Here is a 15,467-nt window from a genome sequence, read left to right on the forward strand (position 1 = left end):
TCTGAATTTGCTGAATCACTGAACCTGAGACCATTTTCAATATGACGAAAGAGGAAGAATCCAGTTTCCGATTTACTAGTCATGTGTTCTTGCATCCTTACTGACACAGGGGAGGGCTGTGCAGAGATTATGATATTAAGCACTTCTTGTAGTGATTAGAAGCTGAGCTACACTTCAGTGACCTACATCACAGTCACCTACATCTTTCTCAGCTGATCCAACTTCAAGTTACAAGCACTTTTATTCCATTTCTACGAAGCAGATTTCTGGGAAAGCGGATGGATTGATGATTCAAATTTAGCCACAAATGTTTGCATTTTATTATTTTGGTATTTTATATATTTGGTATTTATGACAGCAGTAACCGGGAGGCTGTCGGACTGATGTGAAAATAGTTAGTTCTGTTTATATTGTGAGATGAGAGGATGCAGATCCTTTCCACTTCTGTGAAAACTACAAAATCAGTTCCTTTTGAGTTTATCGAAAATGATGACACGCAACAAAAGACAAAGGAAACGTCGGTCGGTGCTTTAACCTCTGGGCCAACAGGATGCCACAAACAAAAATATATTCATCTCTATTGTTTTGGGTTGCAGCGAAAGTTTCAAAGGTCGATATATATCACAACCCCAGAAACTAAAACCCTCTACATAATCAGACATCACCATGTTAAAGGATAGGTTCACAATTTTTCAAGTCTCTCCTTAAGTAATAAACGTTAAATAGTCAGGTGCCCAAATGAACACTGACATACTTGCTGTAATCATTCTTCCTGTTCATACCGGCCAATAGAAGATCCCTTCACAGGGCTGTTCAATACAACAGTAAATTCATATTCAGGGGTGTCACATATCAGACGGAGGCAGATAGAAGAGGTTTATGGAGGCAAATAGGCCTGATGTTTACCTTTAGAGATTTACATTCACGTGTTTGGTTAGAACTTCTTATATTCAGGTGGACTAAAATAACTCATCGCTAGTTCTGGGTTTTGTCTGAAATTCTTCAGTACAAGTGCCGATACAATACCTGAGTTTCAATATCGATACCAGAATGATCTATTAAATAATCTATAAAACCCTTCTCAGATACAATTATAACACAAAGCAGACAGTAAATACAGTCTAAATATTAAAAGAAATATTTCTTCAAAGAATTAGCAAACAGAACTATTATAAACTAATGTTTTAGGTGTTTGAGTTTTCTAGTTCAGTAACCAGCTCTGCAGTATCTAAAGTAACTAAAGGGGACGGTGTATTCGAGGAGACGGCGAATGACGCTATGCAAAATAATCCAGATCATCTGCAGTGATGAAAGCCAAGTAAGGTGATTTTGTTTTGGTTGTTACAGATATTTTTTCCTGTGCAAACACGCCGAACTCAAGTCAGGCAGTATAAACATGCTCATTTAAATGATACTATCAGCCTCACTCTGAAATAATTTTATAAACAAATAAGAATAAAATAAAAAAAGAAAAAAGATTGTAGACAGTGACAAAGACAGACTTTATTTAAAGGACGGGTTCACAGTTTTTCTTAAAACAACAGTCAGGAGCCCAAATGGACATTGAAACATGTTTTTCTTGTTGTAATCATTCCTCCTGTTCATACTGACCATTAGAAGATTCCTTCATAATACACTTACAATGAACGTGATGGGGGACAAAATCCACAGTCCTCCTTCTGTGCAAAAATGTATTTAAAAGTTTATCTGAAGCTGATATGAAGCTTCAGCGTCCAAATGAGTCAAATCAAGTAGATATCTTTCAACATTACAGTCTTTTTAGTGCTAAAGTTCCTCTTTTGGTTACTATACTTATACCACAGCTCAACAGGGAAACACTGTCTGAGGAAACACAAAGAGGGAATTTGATGCTAAAAATACTGTAAATGTGTCAGATATCCACTTGATATGACTAACTCAGACTGCTGAAGCCTCATATCAGCTTCACATCAACTTTTAAATGCAATTTTGCTGAAAATGAGGACTGTCTCCCATCACTTACATTGTAAGTGCATTATGAAGAGATCTTCTAATGGTCAGTATGAACAGGAGGAATGATTACAGCGATAAAAACAGGTTTCAGTGTTCATATGGGCTGAATGACCCGACCTGACCAATGTTTTACGACAGACTTGAAAAGTTGTGAACCTATCCCTTTAAGTGAGTAAATGTGTTTATATGATTTAGGTGAACTGAACCTTTAATATCTCTCTCTCTCTCTCTGTCTCTCTCTGGCTCGCTGCCCTTTTTTTAGATTGCACAACACATTCCTGCTGCTGCTCAGACTGTTTGTTGGCTCTGTATGTCAGCCTGAACTGAGCTGAGAGGTGTAGTAAATATATTACAGGAACACACACACACACACACACACACACACACACACACACACATATATACCTTTAACCTGACCAGCTTTACTGCTAATACATGACAATTTAATACTGTGATTCGGGTCAGTCTGCAGACTTAACAGGAAAATATCAATGAGATTTAACCTAGTTTTTTTTCTAAGAATTCAAACTGTAAATGTTCTTGTAAATACATCAAACACTTACACTGTGTTTTCTCTGTGACTTCCATGTTTGATGAAGCTTTACATCTTTTTGATTTAAAAGTAAAACTTTCTGAAGATGCTGGCGATGCTTTCAAGAGAGAACCAGGAAGTACGGTCTCAAAAAACTTCAAACTGTATATTTTATTTCATCACTTTAGCATGATTTTCAAGATTTCCTACCTTTAAATTCAATTCAATTAAAGTGACACCTATTGGCAGAAACACAAAGATTTTGATAATTGTTTAAGTTATTTATTAATGAAAAAATGTAAAAGATTAGTTGTTTACAGCTTTTCAAATATGAGGATTTGTGGCTTTTCTGTTTTATATCTTTGAGTTTTGGACTGTTTCACAATTTTCTTATATTTTATAGACTAGATGATCAATCAATTATAAAAAAAATAACTTTGAATAATCTAGTTTCTATTAACCTAAATGAATCAATAGACGTTGCCGTAGGTTGCGGTCCTAACAGACACGTACAGTTTGTTTCAGAATGAGGACACTTCAGTAAACAGGCTTATCTCGTCATCTTTATGACTTTACATACAGCTATATTGGGCCGTTTTAAGTAACCACCTTCCCTTCCCAGCAGCCACAGTTTCCTTTATGAATCATCACCATTGTGAAAGAATCATTAATCCTATAAGATCCCAGTACCACACTTTACTGTGCACGACTGGTTTTTCTACAGATCACATGACTCGTCTTTGCTTTATGCGTCAAACCAGCGAGTGAATATAGCTGAACCCTCATGTAGACGTCTGAATACAGAAGTTTACCATGTAATTCTGTGTTTAGTAGCTTGAGTTTTAAAAAAAAGAAGCTATTTTTAAAGCTAAATCAGTTCCAAACATGACTGATTAATGTTATCCAAGGAGATCTGCAGCTGTTATGTGGTCATATTGATCAATTAATGTGCTGATGAGGAATCTGAAGATTTTAGTTTTACAAAACACACTTAATCAATGATGGTTAGTGCTGATAGATGTCTGAATGAAGCGTTTCCTCCATTTACACTGTCTTTTAAAAGAGGATCAACAAGATAAACAGGAGTGATTGATCACTTAACGGACTTTAAGCTCCTTTCAAAACTATTAAAAAACCCAAAACAGGTGTTTTGTAACTGTTTTACCATAAAACTGTGCTGGAAGTTTCAGTTAAAATCTTTTATTTAAATCCATGTTTATGTATTGATTCTTTTTTGGGGGGAAACAATAGAAATAAAATGGTTTTACTTGGATCACCAATGTTTTAAGCTCATATGAACGGTATGATTTGTTCAGTTAAAAGCACCTTTTTCAAAATTTTGACTTAATTTTTCAAGATAAATTGATGCTACTTCTTTAGTTGAACTATCTGAGAAATGAAGTGTCACAAAACTAAGAGGGGAAGTTTTTTCTAGCTAATGAAACATTTGGAGACACATGGTTTTCACAGGACTGATGATGATGATGATGTAAAATGCAAAATAGATCAAAAATTGACTGAGATGTCTTCAAAAAAGTCCAAAAACACCAAACTAGTGTTTCACAACTTTAATTTGATCACAGTAAAAATAGAAAAAAAATCATTTACAATGATGAAGCAAGTGTTAACATTTCACTCACCAAGTAGCATACACATATTTACAAAGAATAAACACTAAGCTAAAATCTTTTCAAAAAACAAATAAAGTGGCTTAAAACCAGTCAGAACAAAAAAAAAAAAAAACGGCGCCATTTCCCTAAAAACAGTGTTTCATTCATAAAACATTGCAGAATCTCCTGTCAATGTGTCGCTGTGACCGAAGCGTCGTCGCTCCTCTTCAGCAAGACTATTGCAATAATAATAAAAACACTGGTGCTACAGAGCGGAGCTGTGCGAGGCTGTTAGACCAGAGGATAACTGGCTGCTGTTGCAATTCCACAGTGGTTCTTTCTGTCTTTAGCCATGTAGATGTAGCCTTTGTCGCCCCACTTTTCACTCCAGCTGCAAGGAGAGAGAAAGAGAGACAGGAAATTAGTTTTGGCTTTTTGTGTGTGTGTGCAGTTTTAAAAGAGATAAATAAGAGATCCATAAAAATCAAGCAAAGTCTCATTAATGCAGAAGTTCATTCAGTTTCAGGAGTTGTAATTTCCCTTGAATTGAAATAAATTAACCTGAAGCTTAACTTAAATTAAGCAAAACGGACAAAAAAAATCCTGTATCTGACTGAAAATGTAGATATTTGGATTTTAAATATATTCAGCCATGTAAACAATTTGGCAAATCTTGTTTACTCGCATTTTACAACTATGACTTCAGTGGAGTTTATACATTTAAATACAACAGTAGAAGACTTGACAATCCTCTCATAATACTTTAAAAGCAAATAAACACTATTAACAATAAGATAATAGTCACAGTTTATCTTTGCAGGCTGAAATTTCTACTTTCTGCAACTCAAGAAAAACACACATCGCCATGTGGGCAAAACTCAAACAAAGTTGAAATTTTCGTCACTGACCTGTTCTTTACAATCCAGTATTTCTTTCCATCCACATCTTCTCCCTGGAAGCCATAACCCACCACCAGCACGCCGTGGTCCAGCTCCTCACTGCTGCACTCCTTCTCATAGTAGATTCCTAAAAAAATATAAAAAATAAACCCAAACATCCAGTCAGCCGCATGTAAACGCTCATAAACACACGTGGCCACGGATTTCTTGAGCTGCGTTTTCTTCACAAAAAGCGAGAGCTGACCTGATTGGTAGAACTGGAAAGACTCGTGACCGGCGTCGATGGCTACTGACACAGGTCCTACGGCGGCCACGGCCTTCATCAGAGCGCGCTCCTTACCGCTGGGGATGTCGACGAATCCGGTGTCGTTGGCGGCGTTGTTGTTGGGGTCGTAGTGACATGGCTGGTCGTCCTGGAAGAAGAGGAAGAAGAACGGGATGTTAAATCATTTGACTGGGTGCAAAAAAAGTGGATACAAGGAACTTTTGATTTAACAGAACAAATAAAAGCCTAAAACTTTATTCAAAGCCATATAAAGGCCTTTAAATGTGATGATAATGATACATACCGTTCCCAGGTAAGGGTAGGAGTCCTCTGAGTCCAGGCCCTGGTTGTCCTTGACATACTGGAAGGCCTGGTCCATCAGACCGCCGTTGCAGCCCTCGTTGCCCTCGGGCCTGGAACAGTCCACCAGGTTCTGCTCGCTCAGAGACACCAGTGTGCCCGTCTTCCTGAAGTGCTGACCCTCCAGAGCTCCGGTGGTGCTGAAGGCCCAGCAAGAGCCGCACTGACCCTGAAGAGAGAGCAGAGAGGAAGGGTCACGTTAAAGCTGGATGACGGAGACGAAGAAATACAACCTGTTGACATGTCTGCCTGTTGTCTTAAGTTGATTATTAGTCATGATATGAATTGATGTGCTGTTTATTTCTGCTTTTCATGGGCTTGTGTCACTTTTTAATGTCATTTTGTTGTTGTTTTTCTGAATTGAAACATGCAGCAGGGTTTAATCTATTAAATGCAGACTGATTTAGGGACAAATTTCCTTGATTTGGGCCTTTTAGCTGCTCAGATATCCAGCTTACTTTTTGTCATTATAGCTAAAGGGCTATAAATAAGATCTAAATGTTGTTTTTATCATTCTTCAACACTGTTGTTCTTAAGGCACCCCATTACTTGTTATTGCACTTTGTTTCAGTTATTCAGGAAGGAAACATTGCCGCTATAAATAAGGTTTTATTGCATGTTGCCCTCCAGGACTTTGACCTAATGTATAAGATAGTGTTTGCACCACCCTGGCCTGGTTTACAGCGTCACTGTGGCAAAAACGGCTGGTCGGACTGGTTTCAACTTACAGAGCGTTAATGTATGCCAAAGGGGGAGGAGAGGACAAACTGTGCAGTCACAGAAGAGGAGGAGGAGGAGGAGGAGGGGTGTGTGGAGCACACAGATAACAAAAACAAGTAGCCATCTTATCTTCATGTTTAGCAAAACATTGACCTCGGTGGACAGAGTGGTCATGACACTTCATATAAGCAACTTTGTGATGATGCAGCTGTCCAAAGTTGCACATTACGTCAGCATGTTTACTGTATTTCTTCGGACTGAATTGTTATTTAGGTCAGGACTTTGTGATTCCTGAAATGCTAATGCAGCCATTAAAATAACCGCACATGTTTACATCAGCTGAGTGCTGGTTTTACAGAGATAAGCTCTTCTTCCTTCATTTATGTCCATTTTTGTGACAATTAAGAGTCAAAAACGATGACATTTCAGAGTAACGGGTTGTGTTTGTGCTTTATGTGGTTGCTGAAAATCAAATCAATGTGCAAGATGTTTTAAACATGTTTGTACAAGTTACCCAACCCCTCTAGTCCTTAGTTGACAGATATGAAACAGTGCCAGAAGAATCTAAAAAATGCTTTTCCTCACAAACAAAAACCGATGTTTGTGTGTAGTTTACAAGGTTCACTAGAACTACAAAACTCATCACTGAAATTTGTCCAAAAAAAAGGTGAAAAAAAAGCAGCTGTTCCTGCAATGTTATTGCCACATCCTGTCTACTCTTCATCACATGATTACCTCCGAGAATAAAAACATGTTTAACCACACCTTGATAATTCATATCGAGCGTGAATGACAGAGAGCCAGGAGGTGAGGAGAGATAATGGTGCACAAAAGCAGAAAAACACTGTTTACCTGGTCCTTAACGGGTGTGACGTATCCCTTATCCCTCCAGTCCAGGGAACGCGGGGCCTCCAGGAAGTTGGGCTCCATGAACAGCGACCCCTTGAACTTTCTCTGTGTTTTGAGCTTGTAGCCGTTCATGATCTGCCTGAACTCCTCGTGAGTCTGCAGGAAAATAAAGTTATTAGACTTGAAGACAAAAGACAACAAGTAGCTGTGATTTTATGATTTAGGAAAAACTGACAATTTAGGCTTTTAAAGTTTTTTTGTCCTGTAGAATGCCTTAATTTTACCTGCAGCACCTTGTTTGTCTGTTCTGCAATCAAATCACTAATAGGGTGCATTTTATTATTATTTTTTTTTGCAAAACTTGGTGCTATCTTGATACTCCAAATGAGATAAATGTGGGTTTGTGTGTGTGTGTTGAAGCTGTGGATCTTACCATGTCACCAAAGTGATTCATGCCCAGGCGGTAGGTGTGTTTGCCAATGGAGTGGTCCAAGTTATGCAGCTCAATCTTCTTCAAGTTTTTCTCCCACACCATTCTCCTCCAGCCCTCCTCCTTCTGCACACACACAAAAACACAAAAACATTCAGACCTTTCATGAGAACTGACAGATTAGATCAGCTGGTAAGCATGAAAGAACAAAACAAAAAACAAAACATCACCTCATGGTATTTTTTACTATGCCAGCTCTTCCACAGATCCCAATGGTCATCCAGCTGTGGGTCCAGACTGGGAGCAGAGAAGACTGCGCTGAGGCACACTGCCAACACAGCTAGAGGCAGCATTATGGCTTCCTACTGGAAAAAAACAAAACATCAAGTTAGGATTCATTTTCCAAAGAAGCAGACTGATCACTGCTAGACCGGAAGCTCTCAACAACAGCTGGTGATTATGTGGCAACCTGACTCCATTACACGTCATGTCTTCTTGGGAAAAGCGTTTAAATAACAATCGTTTCCCATCAAAATTCCTGCTCACATGCTTCCCAACATCGTGACGCTTATCATGCACCACCCAGATCCAACAGTACAGCTTGTTCACTGCCATCAAAGCTGCAGTACACATTCCCGACTGCACCGTCATTCCCGACTGTTCCGCCATAAAAAAAAACAGGGAAACTAGGTCATATAAAAGCTACATGAGATGCTACAGCGTCGATTATATGTTGGTATTGATTGGTTTTAAAAGGCTGTTTTCCCATCGTGTTGGAGAGCAAGAACTTGGGGGCCATAAATCCCAACAAGAAAACCGAGCCTGTTGTTTTGTTCGCAGTCACGGGATCTGCTCCTGCGGTGGCTGCGGCGCAGAGCCAAGAAACCACGGCCAGGACACCGAAACTACGACCAGGAAAACGAAAAGAAAACCAAAACTTTAGCCGGCAGGTGCCAGATAACGGCCATATATCTAACGGAACGGCTGCTGGTGAACGTTACTGATTAATTGCTTGAATAAATTTAAAAATTGAAAGCGTCGGGTTGCTTTTGTGTATGTGCAGGGGGGAAAGACGACGACAAAGGCAGCCGATTGAAACAAGATGGCTAAGACTGGTTGAAAAGAACATGTTGATATGTTTGACTGAAGAAAAAAAAAGACATAAAACTGAGAAATTGCATGAACAGACATGTTTAAAAAAGGGACTCTGGCATTTGTTTATTCTGTGCTCAAATGGCGAAAAAAAAATCACAAAGAAACACAAGCATTCATCAATATTTTTGCCTTATATACTAAGGTTAGATTTTAAATTAGACCATTCTCGCGTTATGCTGCAAGTAAAACGAATAAATGTGAAACTTACTGTAAACTCTTTGTTGTTGATGAGGATGAAGAATGAGAAAATAACCTCCCGACTGAGGTACATAAAGTTTATAAAGGCCTGACTGGCAGCCGAGTCACAACCCACCGAGCTCTCTGATTGGTCCATTCCTTGTTTATGAGCTCTGACGCCCCGCCCCGACGTGTGAGGTCATTATCAGAGCACGTGATCCCCCCCCCCCTCCCCTCCTCCTTCAAGAGGACAGGGTGTTTGATTCACAGGGTTGTTGTTGCTAACAACGGGGGAAAAAATGCCAATTCATTAACTCAGGGTTGTTTGTTTAAACTTGTTTCACGTTAAGGATCCTCTAATAGATATCCAGCGTGACTTACAGCACCTACGTGCACAATATTCATGACCAACAGTCGGGTCAAGTGGAGATAGCCTTCAGATTGGCTGACTTCAGCAAAAATACTTAGATACATAAATATCTGTTATCGGATTTGTGGATTTCAACCCCCAAGTAAACATAAATTGACACATACCTGCATGCAAACACATGCGCTGACATGCATCTAAAGGAGAGGTTCACAGTTTTTCAAATCTGTCTTAAAACATGTCAGGTTCCCAAAGGAACATTGAAACATGTTTTTCTTGCTGTTATCATTCCTCCTGTTCATACTGTTAGAAGATCCCTTCAAAATGCACTTACAATGGGGACAAAAAATGTATTTAAATGTTTATCTGAAGCTAATATGAAGCTTCAGTCTTTTTAATGCCAAAGTCCCTCTTTTTGTAACTATGCTTCCACCACAGCTCAACAGGGAAACACTGTCCAAGGAAACACAAAGAAGGAATTTGAAGCTAAAAAGACTGTAAATGACCAACTCAGACTGTTGAAGCCTCATATAAGCTTCAGACAAACTTTTAAATGCATTTTTTTCACAAAATGCCCCCATCACCTACATTGAAAACACATCTCAAGGAGATCTTATAATATCCAGTATGAACAGGAGGAATGATTACAGCGAGGAAAACCTCTTTCAGTGTTCATATGGACACCTGACTTGTTTTAAGACACACTTATGTATACAAGAAATTTGGTTTCCATAAGTGGGGTAGCTGACTTTTTCCAGCTTCTCCTGGAGAAGGACGATTTCTGAGCCGTGCATAAGTGTAACCTGTGGTTTCTAATCGGCTTTTTACATTTGCACATGTGCATGACAAAAAGTATCGCTGTGGGGAGATGAGAACTCCAGCAACACTTGTAGTATGAGAAACAACTTTATTAGTTGACCGACATGTTTCGGCTTGGGGCCTTCATCAGGATCCCAGGGATGACCCTGATGATGACCCTGTTGATGACCCTGTTGATGCGTCGGTCAATTAATAAAGTTGTTCTTCATACTACAAGTGTTGCTGGAGTTCTCATCTCTCTAGACTTCTTTCCCTTCTCCGTGCACCGTGGAAGTAGGTGAAGTTGTGCCAGAGACCCTTACTCTTTGCATAAAAAGTATCGCTGTGACAGCAGAGCAAAGAGATGAAAGACATGATGAGGATCAAAATAACTCCACTGAAGATCAACTGCAGCTGAGAGTCACAATCACACGGTACAGGAACCGGGTTACTACAATACATGTAAAGGCGTCTGAGTAACCTGGTTTCTTGTGTGCATCATGTCATGACATTTTATAGCAGTAGCAGTGTGTTTACACAGCAAACAAGCAGGTAAGATACCAGAGGTCAACATTTTTTCAGTACTATTATGAAATATTTCACTTTTACAGTTTATGGGTTCCATGGTGAGCCATTACTAAATGGGTCCTTACACTACATACAGCCTCCGTACAAAATGTTATTTAATGTTTCTTACTGGAAAGTAAAGAGATCAATGAAATGCAGGGATCACAATTTTTGATGCTGAACTCAATCTTTCCTGTAATATTTAGTATTGACCCATATTGGGTCAATTTGCTGTTCATTTTTGATTCACTTATACAACTTAGTGCAAATTTATAGACTAATAGATCATTAAAATAACTGGCAGGAAGTTTTGCAAAGGAGTTAGACAACCTCTCTTCATGTCAATCTCCAACATACAAAAAAAAAATAAAATACAGTGTAAATTCAGTTGTAGTTTTTAATCAAGAGCAGGACTTTTGAGTTAAAGTTAACCTGTAAAAAATTGCTAAAAAGACTCAAAATGACTGCGAGTGGTCTTGCACCTACCAACCATTTCATAAACTATCAGTGAAACTGAAGTATTTCTCCTCAAGCTCACTCTCCAACGAGACAGATTTGTGTTTGGATTATGACTGCTGGATAACTACATGTTGACTCTGTAGATAAGGAGACACAGATAAAGTGAAACCTATAAACACAGAATTGCTGCAATATTTTCTGATCATTCTTTCTTTAAAAGGAGATGCATATAACCTGCTACTTCATTATATGACAACTGCTCCCAGACCCACAGAGAGAAAAGGATGTTTTTTTTTTTTTTAAAAAAAGAGGGAAGTTCATCGTCTGGTGAACAAGATGACAGATTAAATCGTGTGTGTAGAATATTTTTCCTCCACATGTTGACTGTAAATGACTAAACATGTATTTAACACAGAGTTGACTCTATAAAGCATATATGAATAACACTAATCACTTATGTTATTTGTTATGTTTTCATCGTTACAGCAGTGGGAGACTATGAATACGCATCACGGCAGAACTTCCAGGAACTGCCGGCACAAAGTCTGAGTTAATCAGGGTCGACGCTCATGTGACTGATAACATTGTGAAACTCTGAACAGACCGAGTTGTTTTGATTTCAGAAACAAACCTTTTGTTCATGTAATTGTTTCTTATTTTTGACAGTGATGTAGTAGTGTAAGGTAAGCTTAAGTACAATTTACTTCACTTGAGTATTTCCGTTTGTTGCCACTTTATACTTGTATTCTCCTACATTTCAGAGTGAAATATTGTTTTTTTTACTCAACTACATTCATTCGACACCTTAAGTTACTTTGAAGATTTAGATTTTATATAAAAAACATACGATCCATAAAAAAATATGATATAACACATGATATTAAAGATTAAAGAAGTTAAAATTAGCTCCATCTCAACCAGCTGCAACATTAAAATGCTGTTAATGCATCAGTAATAATGATTAAATAATATGATAAAACACTCTGAAAGGAGCTATTCTGTTTTATGAGTTGACTTTTGATACTTTAAGTATAGTTTGCTGATAATACTTGTATACGTATGTTAACATGATGAAGTCCAGACCTTGACCTCAGTATTTTGACGGCTTTTGCCTCTCAGACTTGACGTGTTAGTGTTTGCATTACGTAAAGCTGAAGCTGAGTTTTCACTCTTAAATGGACAGATCTGTTTCGATGTAGACAAACAGAAATGTCTGTTTGTTGTTGCGTAATGGAGCAACTAGAACTTTAGAGCTAGAGCTTGGCACTAAAAAGACTGTAATGTTGGAAGATATCTACTTGATTTGACTCATTTGGACGATTCAGATAAAATTTTAATAAAATTTTTGCACAGGAGGAGGACTGTGGATTTTGACCCCCATCACTTACATGTTAAGTGCATTATGAAAGGATCTTCGAATGAACAGGAGGAATGATTACGGCAAGAAAAACCTGTTTCAACGTTCATTTTGGGCTCCTGACTGTTATTTTAGGTCAGACTTGAAAATCTGTGAGATGTTACACAGTGATATACAGGACATGATTCATCTGCTCCTGTTCATGTGCAAGATGCATGATGTTCCAAAATCTGCAACTATGCGGTCAAGTTAAGATGGCATCATACATATATATTAAGCTAAAAATACATAATTTCCTGATTTCCAGAAAGCAGAAAGCGTCGTCAGTAGCTGATGTGTGACTAGATCCTGTTGCTCAAACAGAGCGACACATGACAATGATTGACTGAGCACTTTCTGTATGGGAATGCAAGTCCACAGTTACCAAACACATCCATTAGTCATCTAAACAGGACGACTGCAAATGGTGTTGTCAGCATTAGTGGAAGAAGTTCTCACGTTATTTACTTAAACTAAAGTTCTGATGTATAAAATACATAAATTTAAGCAAAAGTGCAAAAGTGTTATCAGCAGAAGTCTCAAAGGTAAAAGTTATGCAGGATATTGAATTATTAGATTATTTTTTTACTGAACCATTAATGTGTAAGCAGAAAATTTATGCTGCTGCAAGTTAAGGTGGAGACATTTTAACTACTTTGTTAATTCATAACAATGCATCTTATTTTATAAGCTGATCACATGTTTTGTAAGTAAAATCTTAATCTACAAAGTGACAACTAGCTGTCACATAAATGTACATAAGTTGAGAAAAAGAATACACATAAAGTAACTTTTTACAGTATAAATGGAAAAAACTTCACAATTGTAAAGTACCTGTTTCATCACATCATGTAAATAAAGTTTTTAAAAACCCTCTGAGGTTCATGAAGTTCTGACTGTTTGCTAATTAAAGGGTTTAATTTGCATTAAGTATTACCTTAAAGTTGCATTAATTAAGGTATTTTTAATGGATTGTTTGCACATTCAAGGCTTTACCAGCCTCCACTGAGCAGTTAGTTAACATTATTGATCACTACAGGAAATATTATGTTGTTAACTTGATGGTGAAGTTCCTGTAATATGATCAAAAGCTTCAGACTTTGTGGTGAGATTTAGTTTTTTCAAATATTCCCGAGGTCAAGAATAAACTCTGTGCTGCATAAAAATGGAAATTCTAACATTGCACAGTTTAAAATTGACCAAAACCCACAAAAATGACTCATTAACTTGTAGATTAAAAGGCCTTAATTTTTTGAAAATTAAGTTTGCAGCAAATGATTGTGTGAATTAACGGACAGTCATGCACTCTTAAAATCTACTTCATTTAAGAACCCCTTAATTACTCCTTCAATTATAAATAAATAAGGGATTTTGTACCCCTTAAATTGTGATTAATTTGTTAATTAAAGGCTTTTCAAATCAAGGTGTTATAAGAGCTTTGGGTTTAAAAATGAATGGATCTCTGGTTACCACACTGAACACTATAATCTAAGATTAAAGGGGTGTTTGGTCTTTTAAGGGTTGATTGGGTAATGGGATTCTTGTTTCACAGTGGTGCTCATTTCCTGTCCTCAGCTATCTGTTTTTTGATAAATATTCAGTCTATCTAGCTGTTATAAAGGCCTGGTAGTGTACTTTTGTGAACCGTTAACGCATCATTTATGGAGTTATCGTTCCTCAGATTAGGTTGCTGCTCAGTTGAAGAGGGTTATCAGCTGCTAGTCTGGTCTTCCCATCTCAGACACAAAGGTTAACAGACCTGAGCTGATGAAAACGTCTACAGACCAGGGTCACTCTCACGCGACATGTTGTTTTCTCACATAACAGCCTCCACTGAGCAGTTAGTTAACATTATTGATCTGGGAGGTATTTGCTTAGACAATATATACAAGTCCAGCGCCACGTTAGCAGACCTGTGAGCCTTTAATAGCCACTATGAACAGCAGGAATGATTACAGTCCTCTTTCATAAGGACACCTGACTGTTGTTTTATGACACACTTGAAAAACTGTGAACTTATCCTTAAAAGGATCTTTAAAAAATGTTTATGTATGAAAAATATGTTGATATATTGTCTGATTTTTTCAAATATTAGCATCACTAACTGTTACAGCAGCATATTAACAATGTGATGAAGTCTTTTACAAAATCGGCAATGATAATAAACTTTGACATACCTATGACAATATTAAGGAAATATTAAATGTTTAAGACAGGAAGTATTAACAGTAAGTGTTGTGGTTTGCTTCCAGTAAACAACAGACGTCTCTACAGTTACTGTACTGACAAGAATGAAACTCCAGTTTGTCTATAGATTGAGGAACTGAGGATTTCCTCATCACCTCATGATGTGACACAAGTTTAACCACAAGCACATACTATATTTATGGTGATATTTGCAGCTTATTTATTTTGCTTTAATCAGTGGTGGAAAGTAACTAAATACATTTACTCAAGTACTGTATTTAGGTACAATTTTGAGGTATTTGTACCTTGCTTGTGTATTTCCATTTGATGCTACTTTATACTTCCACTCCACTATATTTCAGAGGGAAATATTGTACTTTCTACTCCACTACATTTATTTGACAGCTTTAGTTTCTTTTCAGATGAAGATTTGACACAATGGATAATATAACAAGCTTTTAAAATACAACACATTGTTAAAGATGAAACCAGTGGCTTTTGACGTCTTACAAAAAGCAGTGTGTAGTGTAGGTCACATTTCAGATGTCTATGAGTTGTTAACAGCTCCACCAAATAGTGATTTTTCCCTCTAAACTTCTCACATGGTTTCATCTCAATAAATGTTCAAATGATCCAATATTTCACCAAAGATCAAAGATTAGAGAAAAAGTCCAAAAACTGAAAACTGATTTGTGTATCAGAAC

The 15,467-nt window shown here is 37.5% G+C and overlaps 1 protein-coding gene across 1 annotated transcript; it reads right to left on the reverse strand.

Moving 5' to 3' along the window:
* Nucleotides 1–4,077: 4,077 nt before the first annotated feature.
* ctsla (cathepsin La) lies at nucleotides 4,078–9,127 on the reverse strand. Its single transcript, XM_042422165.1, has 8 exons — nucleotides 9,021–9,127; nucleotides 7,888–8,022; nucleotides 7,661–7,783; nucleotides 7,231–7,383; nucleotides 5,603–5,827; nucleotides 5,278–5,446; nucleotides 5,043–5,160; nucleotides 4,078–4,525 (listed from the first exon to the last, which is right to left on the reverse strand). Exons 2-8 carry the CDS (start codon nucleotides 8,008–8,010, stop codon nucleotides 4,426–4,428), a joined length of 1,011 nt encoding a protein of 336 aa, XP_042278099.1. The 5' UTR covers nucleotides 8,011–8,022; nucleotides 9,021–9,127; the 3' UTR covers nucleotides 4,078–4,425.
* Between the last annotated feature and the right edge of the window lie 6,340 nt (nucleotides 9,128–15,467).

This window comes from Thunnus maccoyii, chromosome 9 (assembly GCF_910596095.1).
Source record: "Thunnus maccoyii chromosome 9, fThuMac1.1, whole genome shotgun sequence".
Classification (NCBI taxonomy): domain Eukaryota; kingdom Metazoa; phylum Chordata; class Actinopteri; order Scombriformes; family Scombridae; genus Thunnus; species Thunnus maccoyii.